Below are 14,732 nucleotides of genomic sequence, written 5' to 3' on the forward strand. Positions count from 1 at the left end.
ATGTATGACTCCAGGATCCGGGTTTTAGGCTTTCTCGCTCCAGGAACTCGGAAAACATGAACCTGGATCTCTGGCTCCTGGCTCCAGCATCTGTGGACCCAGACTCCGGGATCGAGGTATCACGTATCCATAACTCGTGGCTTAGGGATTCAGAAATCCAAGATCCAGGAATCTATTACTCCAGGAACCCAGGATTTTAGCTTACATTGATGCCGGAACCAGGTCTAACATCTACAACCACAAAAACCAGCCAAATATCAACTAACACCACCATCATAAAAAAAACCAAAGCAATCCAACAACTACCACCACAGCTCCAACTACAATCCTACAACCAAAACTACCTCATCAGCAATCACCACCATCACAGGAAACTGAAAAAGCAACGGCAACAACCATCACAACAACCAAGTCAACAACCATCACAACAACCATCACAACAACAACAAAACTACCAATAACTGCCACCACAATATGACAACGTGCCAAAACAACCACCACCACAACAAGAACAACAACTGCATCACCACCACCACCACCACCCCAGCAACAACCACCACCGCCACTACCACAGCAACAACACAAATGACACCAGCGGCAGCAGCAGCAGCGGCCGCGGTGGCCGCCGCGGGAGGGAAGAGCGGCCCCGAGACGGGAGCTTCGGGTCCCCTCGCTCCACATTTCCTGCAAACTCCCCCCCACCCCCACCACGCTCTCCCTCCTCCCTCCCCGAGTTCCCACTGCTGCTGCTTGCTGCTGTTGTTGATTCACTGGGGGTGAGCGCTGTTCCTCGGTCCGCGCGCAACGGGGGAGAGAGGGCGCCAAGAGGAGAGAGGGTGAGCGGTGGGGTGAGTGTTTGGTGGGGTGAGTGGTGGGTTGAGTGGTGGGGTGAGTGTTTGGGTGAGTGGTGGGGTGAGTTTGGGTGAGTGGTGGGGTGAGTGGTGGGGTGAGTGTTTGGGTGAGTGGTGGGGTGAGTGTTTGGGTGAGTGTTTGGGTGAGTGAATAAGCGGTGGGGTGAGTGAATAAGCGGCAGAGTGAGTGGTGTATTGAGTGATTGAGTGAAGAGGGCGAACGAGTGAATGATGGGGAAAGTGATTGGTGGGTGAGTGAGTTTCGAAATGAGTGGTGGCATCGGTGAATGGTAGAAGGAGTTGTGCGGTGAGCGGTGGGTAAAGTGAGCGTGAGCAAAAGGGTGAGTAGACTCATCTCACCGCTTTTGGGGTGTGTAGTGGTGGGGGGAATGGGTGAGTGAGTGAATTGGTGAGCGAGCTATTGAGTATGGTGGTGAATTTATTGTGATGAGTGGTGGTGAGCTGATTGTGATAAGTGGTGGTGCTGGAGAGAGCGATTGAGCGAGTGATTGACTCAACTGTCTGCAGTTATATTGGCCGCTAAGGGGGGGGGGTCCCTCTCCCTCTCGTGGTCTCGCCCGGCAGATGAAATTGGCTCTTGCTGGGAACTGGATTCCAACTCGCAGCGTCGACATGAGCGGCTCCCGAGGCCAACAGCCCCCTGCCCACGCACAGGTGCGCTAATGTGTGTGTGTGTCTGTGTGTGTGTGTCTGTGTGTGTGTCTGTGTGTGTGTCTGTGTCTGTGTGTCTGTGTGTCTGTGTGTGTCTCTCTGTGTGAAGTACCGTTGATGACTCTTGGACACCGTTGATGAGGCACACGTATTTATTCCGTACAAGTAGTCACAACTGTGGACATACAATACTAGAGGGGGTATCGGCCCCCTCACCCGGCTAGCTGGGAATACACTGCTAGCTATCTCTGACCTACCTCCTAGTCCTCCACTAACGGGCTAGGGGAGGCTGTCTGGCCCGACACTGGTAAGTCGGGCTACGGTACCCGGAGTCCCAGAGCACTAGCTCTGGTTCTCGGGACCACGCCGCTGGCTCGGTCCTGCGCGGCCCTGACAAGGGCGGCGTCCCAGGGGAGTCCAGGGCTCTAGCTAGACGATCTTCGGTCTTCACTGGTTTAGCTTTAACATTCTGCCCCGAGCCCTCTGACACATCCCCCTTTATACTCCATCCCCGCTGAGGGGTGGGGCCCCGGGCTGCCTGGTGCGGACGTCGTTGAGAGCACCCCCCCCCGTGCACTCACGTAGCCCCGCCCACTGTGTTTGTTTCCCATAAGCTGCCATGCATAACGGCTCTCTCTCTAACACCCCTACATCACCCCCCCCCCCGCATAGCTTGCAGCCGTCCCGGCTGCCAACATACAAAAAAAACGACAATAAAAGCGCATTTACCCCCTGACCGCGAGTGTGCCTCACTATTTTTCAACATAACGCGAAGAGAACAACAACAAGAACCAGAAAACCCCGAAGGTAAAACAACCCGACGCACCCCCCCGAATAAATACGAATTCCGTAAAAGCAACGTATATACAAATCGCAAGGAACCCCCAACACACACACAACACAATGTGCCAGGAGCACACCACCAACGCAGCGCACAGTAACCATACACGTGAAAATAAAAAATAAAAACAAATTCTTCTTTTTGTGCATCACAAGAGTCTGCGCATTCTTGCGCGCGTCCTTGCCGCAGGCCCGTCACACGGGGCAACCCCGGATGGCGGACCATCCGGTGGCAGCTGTCCATTTCGAAGTGAGTCTGCGCTTGATGTCGCGAGACCCTCGGCATCCCCCGTAGGGGTTGTTGGGCGGGAGCCCGTCATTCCTGGTGCACCTGGGGGCGGGACAGCCGGCAACACGTCAGGCGAGAGCAGCAGAGACGGACCCTTTGAGTCGGCCGACCCCCCACATGTTTGGCCACGCGTGTGTGGAGTGGGGCCTCGCACCGCAATGAAGGGTTTCAGCCTAGAGGGGTGCACAAACCACCGGCGCTTTCCCCATTTGATGCGAACGCACTGAGGCCGCAAAACCTCGACCACCTCGACGGGGCCCCGCCACGGCCGCACCAGTTTTGAGGAGGTCGCGAGTGGTACCTGGGGACAGTGCAGCCATGCCCTATCCCCCGGCTTCCACTGTAGCACGTGCGCGCGACCCAGTCTGAGGCGCTCATTCGCTTTCTGACGCCTGTCGGAATTTAGCATGGCAGCATCCCGTGCCTCAGTCAATTTCGCAAGGTTAAATTTAACATGGTCGGCCAATTTAGCTTTTCCCAGCGGCGCGGGGATCTGCAGCTGTGCCCGAACAGGTGGGTCAGGTTCGCGGCCATACATGAGGAAGAAGGGTGAAAATCCCGTCGCAGCATGGGGGGCCAATCTGTATGCTGCCAGGACCCCTTGAATTTGCAAGTCCCAATCGGTCTGTGAGTCCGAAACCTGCTGCGACAACATAGACGTGATGGTTCGATGCAGACGCTCGACCATCCCGTCAGTTTGCGGGTGATAGGGAGAGGTACGAATTTTTTTTCGTTCCCAGGAGCTCACAGACCTGTTGGAGGAGTTTGCCGGAAAAAAATTTTTCCCTGGTCGGTCAGCAGCCGCTCCGGAGCACCTTTGTCCATGACGTAACCTTGGACAAAGGCCTCCACGATGGCTGCTGCCGACTGGTTGGCCAGGGGCCAGGCCATAGGCCAGCGCGTAAAGTATTCCACCCCGGTCAACAAATATCTATTGCCCCTAGGGGTGGCGGGAAATGGCCCCAGAATATCCAGCGCGACAAGTTCGTTCACTCTGGAGACTCTGATAGACTGCAAAGGCGGGTTTGACTCCCGTGCTGGTGGTTTTCGCTGCGCACACTGAGGGCATGATGCCAACAGATCTGCGACATCCCTCGTCATGCCTGGCCAAAAAAAATCAAGCTGGAGCAAGGCGAGGGTCTTTTGGGTACCCAGGTGGAGGAGGCGCTCATGAGCAGCCCACACCACCCTACCCCGTAACCCAGAAGGGACCACCAGCCGGTGTCGATGGGATTTCCCGTCCCAATGCATCAGCAACCCCGCGTGCATTTCCTATGCGTCGGCATCACCCGTCCCCCCGCCCCGCCTCCCCGGCGCGACGACGCGACGCGAGGAGGGAGGTATCCTCCATCTGGAGGCGCCCCCATTCATTAACAGGCAAACCCAGCAGGGAATCTTTTCCCTGTTGTGCGATAGAATTTGGAAGCAATGTTTCGTCGTCGGCGGCGGCCGCCAGGACCGGAACCGGCATGTCCCCTGCTGGCTTGCAACGTCCCGACCCCAGGAGGCATGCACATTCGGAGGTGGTTGGCATGCGCGACAGAGCGTCCGCGTTGGTGTGGCGAACGCCCTTACGGTAGGTGGTTTCGAAATCAAAATCCTGGAGGATCTCCAACCATCGGGACAATTGTCCCGATGGCTGTTGAACTCGCAGGGCATACTGCAGTGCCGCATGATCTGTGCGGACGGTGAAATGCCGACCGTACAGATATGGGTGATACTGTTGGATGAAATAGACAATTGCCAACAGTTCCCTACGGGTGACACAATATCTTTGCTCCGCTGGAGACAACACCCGACTGCCGTACGCAACCACCCGTTCCACGCCGTCAACCACCTGGGAAAGCACGCCCCCAATACCCGTGTTGCTCGCATCGGTGTCGAGCAAAAATGGTTCCGAAAAATCGGGGTAAATCAAGGGAGGAGCTTTTACCAGGGCGTCCCGAAGGGAGCAGAAAGCAGCCTCCTCCTCCTGACCCCAGTGGAACCGAACCCCTTTTGATGTTAAAGCGTGTAGGGGTTTGGCAATCGTCGCAAAATCAGCGACGAACCGTCGGTAATACGACGCGAAGCCAATGAAACTCCTGACCTCTCCCACCGAGGTGGGAGTCGGCCAGGAGCTGACACACTGCGTTTTGGCGGGATCGGTAGCAATACCTGAGCGCCCCATGATGTGCCCCAAATAACGCACCGAATCGCGTAACAAATGACATTTTTGGGGTTTGAATTTCAAATTAGCAGCCCGCATCTTTAGGAAAACTGCCCGCAACCTCTGGAGATGTTCGTCAAAAGTTTTACTAAAGACGATAACGTCATCCAAATAAATCAGGCACGACTCCCATTGCAATCCAGCCAAAACCAATTTCATCAAACGCTGGAAAGTTGCCGGCGCTGAGTGTAAGCCCATCGGTAACCGGTTGAATTGGAACAGGCCGTGCGGTGTACGGAAAGCAGTTTTAGGCTTTGAATCATCGTCCAGAGGAAGCTGCCAGAATCCCGAAAGTAAATCCAGTGTGGAGAAGAATCGCGCTCCCACCAAGGCGTCCAGCGATTCGTCCATCCGTGGGAGCGGGTATGCGTCGGCAACCGAAATTTTGTTAAGGCGCCGAAAATCAACGCAAAACCGCAACGAGCCGTCCTGCTTTTTAACCAGGACGATCGGCGCTCCCCAAGGGCTGGTGGAAGGAGAAATGATGTCGGCGGCTAACATTTCATCAATAGCCGATTTGACATGGTCCTTTTCGGTGGGACTTAACCGAAACGGATTCTGGCGTATTGGCGCGCTGTCACCCGTGTCAATATGGTGACGCAGCAGATGAGTGCAACCCAAATCGTGTTTGTCCCGACTGAAAACGTCGGAAAATTCCCGCAGTAGCATTCTAAGCTGTTAGCGCTCTGAATTTGACAGGTCCGTCGATCCTGCACAAAGCGCATCGAGCCACCCTCCATCGCTGTCCGAATGTGGGTGCGGCCGGGGAGCAGTGCCGACGTGATTCGCAACAGGTTCCTCGCAGGGCACCGGCGTCGCGTGAGCAAGCACCGTCCCTTGAGGAACTACCACTGTCTGCGACCCCACATTGAGGACCGCGATGAAAGGGTCCCCGTCCTCTCTTACGACGGTCTGGGCCGGAATCAAATGAGGTCCACTAACCCCGGCCCTAGATGATCCCAGCAGAATTCCCTGGTCCCCAATGCCCTCAGCGAAGGGCCGACGAAGTTTTAGAGGCACCAACATTTGAGCTCCCGGCGGCACACGAACTGTTTTAACGACGAACGCTGGTACTGTTACGAACGCCGTCCGAGCCGCAGTAGGGGAAGGCAGGAACGCCATGCGTTGTCCCGACGGGAGCTCAATGCATCCCTGGTCTATTAAAATACGAATCGGCATTTTTCCCAAGAAGTCCGTCCCCAGCAGGCACGGAACTGCCAGCGAGGAGGAAACAAAAATCGGGCCCGACAATTTGATATCCCCGATACAAATTTGCGCTCGAATCTGTCCAATGATGCCAAGAGAGCCCCCGTTAGCAGCATAGAATGGGACGTTAACCGGCAGTAAAGGACGGCTCTGGACAGGTAGAATATTGTAAATGAGTTCGGAAATGATGGTCGCCGATGCCCCCGTATCGACCAGGATGCGTACCTCCACCCCGTCAATGTGTCCCACCACGGCCGACGACCCCGACGACGCGGCCACAACGCGATGGGCCAACATGGACCACTGCCTGGGTTCGATTTGAGTCCCCATAGTGGTGCGTGTTGGCCCATCGCAGCGCAATGTCGGCCCCCCGTTCGTTGCGGTGTGCGAGTGTGTGACGAGTGTGTGCTTGGGCCAAACATGAGGGGTGCCGCGACTCGCCGGATTATGTTGATGGAGCTTGGGAGGAGGAGGGCTGGCGTCCTGTCGAGGCGTCGTCCCGCGCTGCCGAGGAGAGCGGCACCCCGAGGCGACATGGCCCCGGACGCCGCAGTTGAAGCAACGCGGGAGCGCCAGCGGCGATGACGGACGGTCGAAGCGGCTCGACCCATCCCGGCCCGACCGTGCTCCCGTCCCCTGCTGCCGTCGACGGTCGACGGCGTAAACCTCCTCCGCCGGGAGGGTGGCTGCAGCCACCGCACGCCCGGCCGCTGCCCTGCTGGCTTTCAGACGCTGTGACAGCAGGTTGGCGTGGAGGAGCCGCGCATCCTGGAGGGAACTCATCTCCTTGTCCTCCTGTGCAACGACGGCGATGTCCAGGTCGTCTGCCAGCAGGAGGATTTTTTCTGTGACCATGGCGTCCACGCCGTCGTCGTCCATTCGAGGGAAGGCCGTCTTCGCCAGTGCCAGGAGACTCGTCCTGTACGCCAGGGGCGACTCCTTTGCACCCCGCTGGCGATCGTAAAACTGCTGCCTGCATTCCGCTGAAGGTCCGTAGACCCCGGCCAGCAACTGCAGCGCCATCTGTAGCGTGGAGCGCTTCTCCCTCGGCGCCGATGTAAGGGCGGCGAGTGCGTCGCTGTCGAGGAGCGCCGGCAGCGCGCAGAGAGCCTCAGCATCCGACCACCGTGCCATTTCTTGGTGGGCGAGGAAGCGTCGCTGGAAGCCGCCCCAGTCGCCCTCCGCGCCAACAAACTCTTTGAGCGGAGGCAGCCGTTGGTGCAGCGCAGCGGTCGCCATGGAAGCTCGCAGGCTGCTGTCCCCGTAACTCGGCTGCGCTTCGGCGCGAACGGCAGATGGTATCGCCTGTCGCAGCCGTGATGACGCTCCCTCCGCTGGCGGTGACGCGGCAGCCCCAGCGAGAGTGATGTTGGACCCGAGGTTCAGGCCGGCCACGCCCTCAGCAGCTGCTACGGCGATGGCGGGAGATTCAAAGTTTGAATCCGTTGAGATGGCGGGAAGGCGCATCGGACGTCGGTTCTCCTCGCCCCGTGGTGGTCCACCAGCCCCCAGCCGCGTGATGTGTTCGAGTGTGGCGGCAGCGGCGTAAAGCAGCTCCGCCAGCCTCGCGTGAGCCAGCCTCAGCCCTTCTGATGGTGGCTCCTCTTCATCCTGATGCCCCGGAAAGAATGCGTCCGGCCCCGGCTGCACGATGTCTTGTTGAGCCGTCTCGGGCTCGACAATTTCAGCGGTGTCCTCCACCTGCGGTACTCCGGCTCGAGCTGTCCGGCGCGTGTCCATGTTCGTAGTTGTTCTGACACCAGATGAAGTACCGTTGATGACTCTTGGACACCGTTGGTGAGGCACATGTATTTATTCCGTACAAGTAGTCACAACTGTGGACATACAATACTAGAGGGGGCATCGGCCCCCTCACCCGGCTATCTGGGAATACACTGCTAGCTATCTCTGACCTACCTCCTAGTCCTCCACTAACGGGCTAGGGGAGGCTGTCTGGCCCGACACTGGTAAGTCGGGCTACGGTACCCGGAGTCCCAGAGCACTAGCTCTGGTTCTCGGGACCACGCCGCTGGCTCGGTCCTGCGCGGCCCTGACAAGGGCGGCGTCCCAGGGGAGTCCAGGGCTCTAGCTAGACGATCTTCGGTCTTCACTGGTTTAGCTTTAACATTCTGCCCCGAGCCCTCTGACACATCCCCCTTTATACTCCACCCCCGCTGAGGGGTGGGGCCCCGGGCTGCCTGGTGCGGACGTCGTTGAGAGCACCCCCCCCCCCGTGCACTCACGTAGCCCCGCCCACTGTGTTTGTTTCCCATAAGCTGCCATGCATAACGGCTCTCTCTCTAACACCCCTACATGTGTGTCTGTCTGTGTGTGTGTCTGTGTGTCTGTCTGTCTGTGTGGCTGTGTGTCTGTTTGTGTGTCTGTGTGTGTGTCTGTGTGTGTGTCTGTCTGTGTGTGTGTCTGTCTGTATGTGTGTCTGTGTGTCTGTGTGTCTGTCTGTGTGTCTGTGTGTCTGGCTGTGTGTTTGTCTGTGTGTCTGTGTGTGTGTCTGTGTGTGTCTGTTTGTCTGTGTGTCTGTCTGTGTGTGTGTCTGTGTGTGTCTCTGTCTGTGTGTGTCTGTGTGTCTGTCTGTGTGTGTCTGTGTGTGTGTGTCTGTGTGTGTCTGTCCGTCTGTGGGTCTGTGTATCTGTTTGTGTGTCTGTGTGTGTGTCTGTGTGTGTGTCTATGTGTCTGTCTGTGTGTCTGTCTGTGTGTCTGTCTGTGTATCTGTGTGTCTGTCTATGTGTCTGTCTTTGTGTGTCCCTCGATGTTGTGGGGAGCGGTGGTGTAGCGGTTTTCCCGAGTCCTGGGCCTCCCCGAGGTCGATTCAGCCTCAAATGAGTACCTGGTGCGGTGTGTAAACATCGTCATTTGGAGAGACAAAGGCGGCAGTGTGTGCTTCTGGCCACCCACCCCCTCGTGTGCCATACCGGCTTTCATAGGTGCGCGCTAACAGCACTTGCACCTACGGTCTGTTAAGGCTATACGGGGGGTATTTGTCTTTGTGTGCGTGTCGATTCGAATCGTCGGACAGGCTGCGAAGTGACTCCGCGAGGAGCCCAGGTGGCTCTCCCCGCGGACTGATCTGTCCCGTGAACTCGTGGCAGCAGCAAGCCCTTCTCACCTCACGTGACGGCCTCTCAGTGCACCTATCTTGGCACAGGCGCTGTGTGTGTGAGCCGCAGATAAGAACCGAGACCCAAACTCAGACGCGTTGCGTTTTGCTCAGAGGAAGTTGGAGCGCGTAACGAGATCAGCGTAGAGATTGGGATTCATGAGTCATGGTGGGAGGAGGAGGAGGGATGGGAGGAGGAGGGGGGATGGGCGGGCCCAACACACAATGCCATCCCAACTCAGTCCACGGAACAGGCGAGTGACCACGAGTGGCACACGATGCCACCACCACCACACAGAGAGGGCTTCACTGGGACGGGGGACAGAGCGACACGAGCCTCTCTCTCATTCTTCTCCCCTCATCACTCAACTCTCCCCTCGACTGCCACTCCTCACACCGCCACCACCACCTCACCCCGCCCTGGTCAACACCGTGGGTGTTGTCACCGTGGAACGCCGCTCGCCGGCGTCGCGGTCCAAGCCCCAGAAGATCGACAGAAGGACTCCTGAGGTCACTTCAACAGAGTCGTCCTGTCTTCCACCACTCTTCCTCCTCCTCCTGCGGCGTTTGTGATTGAGAGCGGCCGCCCAGAGCGTGCGGTCTGGAGCGCTGGGTGACGTGGTGGACGTTGGGACTCGTGAATGGGTGAACAAGGCGGGGGCCTCTCTCTCGACACGCTCGTGAGGAGGACGTCATGGGCCCTGGGCGCAGTGTCCCCACGTGACCCTCACATCGCGAATGTGTCCCCGTCTCTCAGCTGGGACTCAACCAGATTGAATGCAACGTGGCGGAGTGTTCACATCGAGCGTCTCAAGGGACGCTGCTCTGTCCTCCCTCCATCCGTTCTTCTCATCGCCCTCCTCTCCTATTCCCTTCATGTGCCCCCTGTCTGATCCCGCAGGACACCCCTGACCTCAAGGTGACCTCTCCCCTGCGCACTCGACCCAAACCTCCCTCCAGCTTCATCGGGAAGCTCCAGGTGAGTGGCTCTGGCTTCGGTCGACGTTCCCAACCCCGTAATCCGTCGTTTTCTGCTCCCATTTTGAGCTAAACAAAGCCACGCTCCGACGCCGACACCTCAGCTCGACCGAGCTTCGAGGGAGCTCGTCTGTTTCGCGTTAACCACGCGACCTCGACTGCGTGGAGTGCCGCTGCAGAGAGGGCCACGCGGCCCAGGAGCCCAGCACGCCGTGACCCCCACCCCGCCCAGCTCGCTTGGACCGCTTGGCCGGTTCATACTTTGTCGTTATTTCCCCAATTTCATCCCACGGGACGATGAATCCAGTCGGGAGTCTCGCGGAGAAGGGAAAACCCTCCGTGTTAGAGAGCGGCCCACGGAAGATCTCGAGCCCACACCCAGTCGAGCGCAGCGCTCTGGCTACTGCTCTGCCCATGAGAGGAGGGTTCGTTACGTGATGGTGTGACTGATATTTTCAATCTCAGACCGAGAATTTTTGACAAATTAAGTGCAGAACTAACTTCAAAGTTTCCTTCATGCGGTCTATGGTGACTGGGCTGAGAACATCATTTCACTACACTGAAGAACCCGGTTTAAGAAAGTTCAGTCTGTGTTAGTCTATGGATCTCATTGCGAGTCTATGGCTCTCTGTGTGAGTCTATGGGTCTCTGTGCGAGTCTATGGTTCTATGTGCGAGTTTATGGGTGCGAGTCTAGGGTCTCTGTTTGTGTCTATGGGACTCTATGCGAGTCTTTGGGTCTATGTGTGAGTCTATGGGTGTCTGTGTGAGTGTATGGGTCTCTGTGTGAGTCTTTGGGTCTCTGTGTGAGTCTATGGGTGTCTGTGTGAGTGTATGGGTTTCTGTTTGAGTCAATCGAACTCTGCGTGAGTCTATGAGACCCCGGTGTAATGACGGTAGTTGGGGCTGGAATCTCGGATCCCAGCGGTGCGGGCTCCACAGCCTGACCTCTGAGCCACTCGGACACCTACACGCCGGCTCAGCTGTAAGTGGTCATGGGGATGTGGCATCAGTCATGTGGCCCTAACCCTAAAACTCTGCCCCCCCCTCCCCCCAGGCAAGCCTGGTGCTCCCCCCCTCGGCGCTCTCCCCACCCTCCTGCAACCCCGCGGTGAAGCGGTGGTCGGCCCCCGCGGGCTCCACCACTCAACTCTCCCCGCTCGCCCCCCTCTCCCCCTCCGCGTCCCTCTCCCCTTGCTCCCCCGTGCGCCGTTTCCACCTGGGGATACGGCCCCTCTCCCCTCGGCCGGGTCCCGAGGCCCCAGCGGGCCCCGAGGTCCCAACAGGCACAGAGAGTCTCGGGCCCGAGACGGCCGGTCGAGAGACACTGCCCAGTCTCAACAAGGTCAGTGACGGCCTGCGCCTCCCCCTTGCGTCCTCTCTAGCTTCCTCTCTCCCTGGGTGGGTGGTGGGGGGTGGTGGTTTGGTGGTGGTGGGTGGGTGCTGAGTAAGTGCTTTGGGTGGTAGCTGAGTGGGTGGTGGTGGTGGTGGTGAACCCAGCCGTGCAAGGGCGGGTGGTTACACTCAATTAAAATCAACACACTTGCTGTACTGCCATGCCCCGGCAAAGCAGGAGATGACGACCACGACACACGTCCAATGAAAGAGTGGCAGTGCCGCCCGGTCGTGTTCACACGCCGTCAAAGCTGCTCGCGGCTTCACACCTGCAATGCACATGACTCCCTGCACGGTATTCACAACGTAGTTGTTGTCCTCTGGAAAGACTCGACCCCCGCCATATGAACGTGGGATTCCCGCCGCTGGCCCAGAGATGTACGCCGGAGCGAGCGCCAGTGCCCGATGCTCGTTGTTGAGACACTGGCGCTGCTCAGGAAATTGCTCCGAGCCAAACCTGGCGCTGGGGGGGAAATTTACTCTACAACCCCAAACGTCATCGGGAGCAGCTTGCGAATCCCACTGGGCACTGCTCCCCACATCGCCACTGGGAGCCAGCGATCACCCGCACCCAGGCGCAGGGTTAATATCCCTTACCTCCCCCCCCTCCCTCTCTTCCCTCCCTCTCTTTTTTACGATCAGAGGAAACAAGAAGATGCTCGGTGTAGTCGGCACTTTGCTTCGTTCATCATTTCGGTTTTTTTGTAATGCTTTGCTTCATGTAACCCCCCCCCCCCCTTTTTTAATGAAACATTAAACAAAAGATGTCTCGCTCTGCTCTCTTCCTCCCAGGGTCGCCCACGCCACTCCGGTAAGCGGCGTCTCCCCAGCCGCTCCTCGCTGAAGGCGGTGGCAGTGGAAGTGGCGATGAGAAGCAATGGGGGCGAGAGCCGGGGTCAGGGGGACGATGCAGAGAAGAAGGAGGAGCAGGAGGAGCAAGCGGATGACGAGGAGAACGAGGAGGGGGAGCGGAGTAGCCTTGGTCTCCGCGAGGGTGCGGAGCAGACGAGCGAAGAAACTGCAACTGGGGTTGAGTGCGACGGCGGTGCAGGAGGTGAAGGAGGTGGGGGAGGTGCCGGAGGTGGGGATGAGGAAGAAAAATGTGGGAGAGGAAGCAGGAGACACAGGGAAAATGGGGCATGGGGTGGCAACCTCTGGGAATGAAGAGGTGGAAGAGGAGGAGGAGGAGGAAGACGAGGTGTTTGTGTTGGAAGAGTGAGATGCAGGTTCATTGCTTTCGTGAACACTTTGTCAGTTCATGGGTGTCTATGCAACTCTGTGTCGCATTGTGAATTTGTGGGACTCCACATAAGCGTATGGGTCTCCACGTGGGTTTATGGGTTTCTGTATAAGTCTATGGGTCTCTGTATAAGTCTATGGGTCTCTATATAAGTATATGGGTCTCTGTGTGAGTCTATGGGTCTCTGTATAAGTCTATGGGTCTCTGTATAAGTCTATGGGTCTCTGTAAAAGTCTATGGGTCTCTGTATAAGTCTATGGGTCTCTGTGTGAGTCTATGGGTCTCTGTGTAAGTCTATGGGTCTCTGTGTGAGTCTATGGGTCTCTATGTAAGTCTATGGGTCTCTGTATAAGTCTATGGGTCTTTGTATACGTCTATGGGTCTCTGTGTGAGTCTTTGTTAACTCGGCTGAGACCATCAACTCACTGCACTTGCAGTCTCATCACAGGCAGCTCCCCGGATCGCACCGCGCGATCTCCTTGGAGCCAACCAGTCAGCCCTTGCCTGCCTCGTCTGCTCGTCCGTCTCGTTTGCAGTGTCTGCACGATCTGTGTCGTGTGCTTTCACTCGGGTTGTACATTGTTGTGATTTGCATCGGAGGCAATCGGGTTCCCGTGCTCGCGATCGGACCGTGCCAGACGCGACGTCCCTGATGATCTCAGCTCTGACCCGCTAATAAACTTGACTCCCATCCTTTCCTCGTAAGCGCCCGCCTCCTTCCGTCTCGGCTCCCCGCGTTTACCAAGCAACGCATTGCTTGCTCTGACTCCGTAATAATAATAATGAATAATAAACTTACTTTTATATCCAGGATGTTATTTCTTATCTATCCAGGAGAGCCACACGGAGTCCGAGGACTGATTTCAGCAGGGGTCTGCTGCTGCTGCTGTATTTGTCTTTTTTATTTTAAGATGTTTTCAGCAAATGATGGGTTGTGTTTATTAACAGATGGGCGGTGAGTTCACTTGCTGTGCGATTCACGAACTCTCGCCTCCAGTGCTATGGGGGGGAGGTGGGGGAAGGGGGGGAAGGGGTGGGGAAGGGGTGGGTAAGGGGTGGGGATGGGGGGGGGAAAGGGGGGAGAGGTAGGGGGGAGAGGTGGGGGGGAAGGTGGGGGGAGAGGTGGGGGGGAAGGGGGGGAGAGGTGGGGAAGAAAGGGGTGGGAGAGGTGGGGGGGAAGGGGGGGAAGAGGTGGGGGGGAAGGGGGGGAAGAGATGGGGGGGAAGGGGGGGAAGAGGTGGGGGGGAAGGGGGGGAGAGGTGGGGGGAAGGGGGAGGAGAGGTGGGGGGAGGGGAGGGGGGAGAGGTGGGGGAAGGGGTGGGGAAGGGAAGAGGAAGGGGTGGGGAAGGGGGGGAAAGGGGGGGTGAGGTGGGGGGGAAGGGGGGGAGAGGTGGGGGGGGGGAAGAAGTGGGGGGGGAAGGGGGGGAAGAGGTGGGGGGGGAAGGGGGGGAGAGGTGGGGGGAAGGGGGAGGAGAGGTGGGGGGGAAGGGGGGGAAGAGGTGGGGGGGGGGAAGGGGTGGAGAGGTGGGGGGAAGGGGGAGGAGAGGTGGGGGGAGGGGTGGGGGGAGAGGTGGGGAGAGGTGGGGAAAGGGGTGGGGGAAGGGGGGGAGAGGTGGGGGGGGGAAGGGGTGGGGGAGAGGTGGGGGAAGGGGTGGGGGAGAGGTGGAGTTAGGTGGGGGAAGGGGTGGGGGAGGTGGGGGAAGGGGTGGGGGGAGAGGGAGAGGTGGGGGAGAGGTGGGGGGAGGGGTGGGGGGAGAGGTGGGGGGAGGGGTGGGGGGAGGGGTGGGGAAGGGGGGGAAGGGGGGGAAGGAGGGGGTGGGGGGAGAGGTGGAGGAAGAGGTGGGGGAAGGGAGGAAGAGGTGGGGGAAGGGGGGGAGAGGTGGGGGAAGGGGGGGAGAGGTGGGGTGAGAGGTGGGTGGAGGGGTGGGGGAATAGATG

General features: G+C 58.2%; 1 protein-coding gene across 1 annotated transcript; it reads left to right on the forward strand.

The window, feature by feature from the left end:
• Window positions 1-513: 513 nt before the first annotated feature.
• LOC144952084 (uncharacterized) lies at window positions 514-13,545 on the forward strand. The gene is made up of 5 exons (XM_078882489.1): window positions 514-836; window positions 1,437-1,526; window positions 10,084-10,161; window positions 11,217-11,504; window positions 12,347-13,545. Exons 2-5 carry the CDS (start codon window positions 1,437-1,439, stop codon window positions 12,716-12,718), a joined length of 828 nt encoding a protein of 275 aa, XP_078738615.1. The 5' UTR covers window positions 514-836; the 3' UTR covers window positions 12,719-13,545.
• Window positions 13,546-14,732: the final 1,187 nt, after the last annotated feature.

This window comes from Lampetra fluviatilis, chromosome 65 (assembly GCF_964198595.1).
Source record: "Lampetra fluviatilis chromosome 65, kcLamFluv1.1, whole genome shotgun sequence".
Classification (NCBI taxonomy): Eukaryota; Metazoa; Chordata; class Hyperoartia; order Petromyzontiformes; family Petromyzontidae; genus Lampetra; species Lampetra fluviatilis.

What these genes read in the sequence shown, in the direction of transcription:
- LOC144952084 (XM_078882489.1), top strand. Translation starts at nt 1,437, where the DNA reads ATGAAATTGGCTCTTGCTGGGAACTGGATTCCAACTCGCAGCGTCGAC. An exon ending in AGCCCCCTGCCCACGCACAG is followed by an intron (nt 1,527 to 10,083) that starts GTGCGCTAATGT and finishes CTGATCCCGCAG; the next exon opens with GACACCCCTGACCTCAAGGT. An exon ending in CACTGCCCAGTCTCAACAAG is followed by an intron (nt 11,505 to 12,346) that starts GTCAGTGACGGC and finishes TCTTCCTCCCAG; the next exon opens with GGTCGCCCACGCCACTCCGG.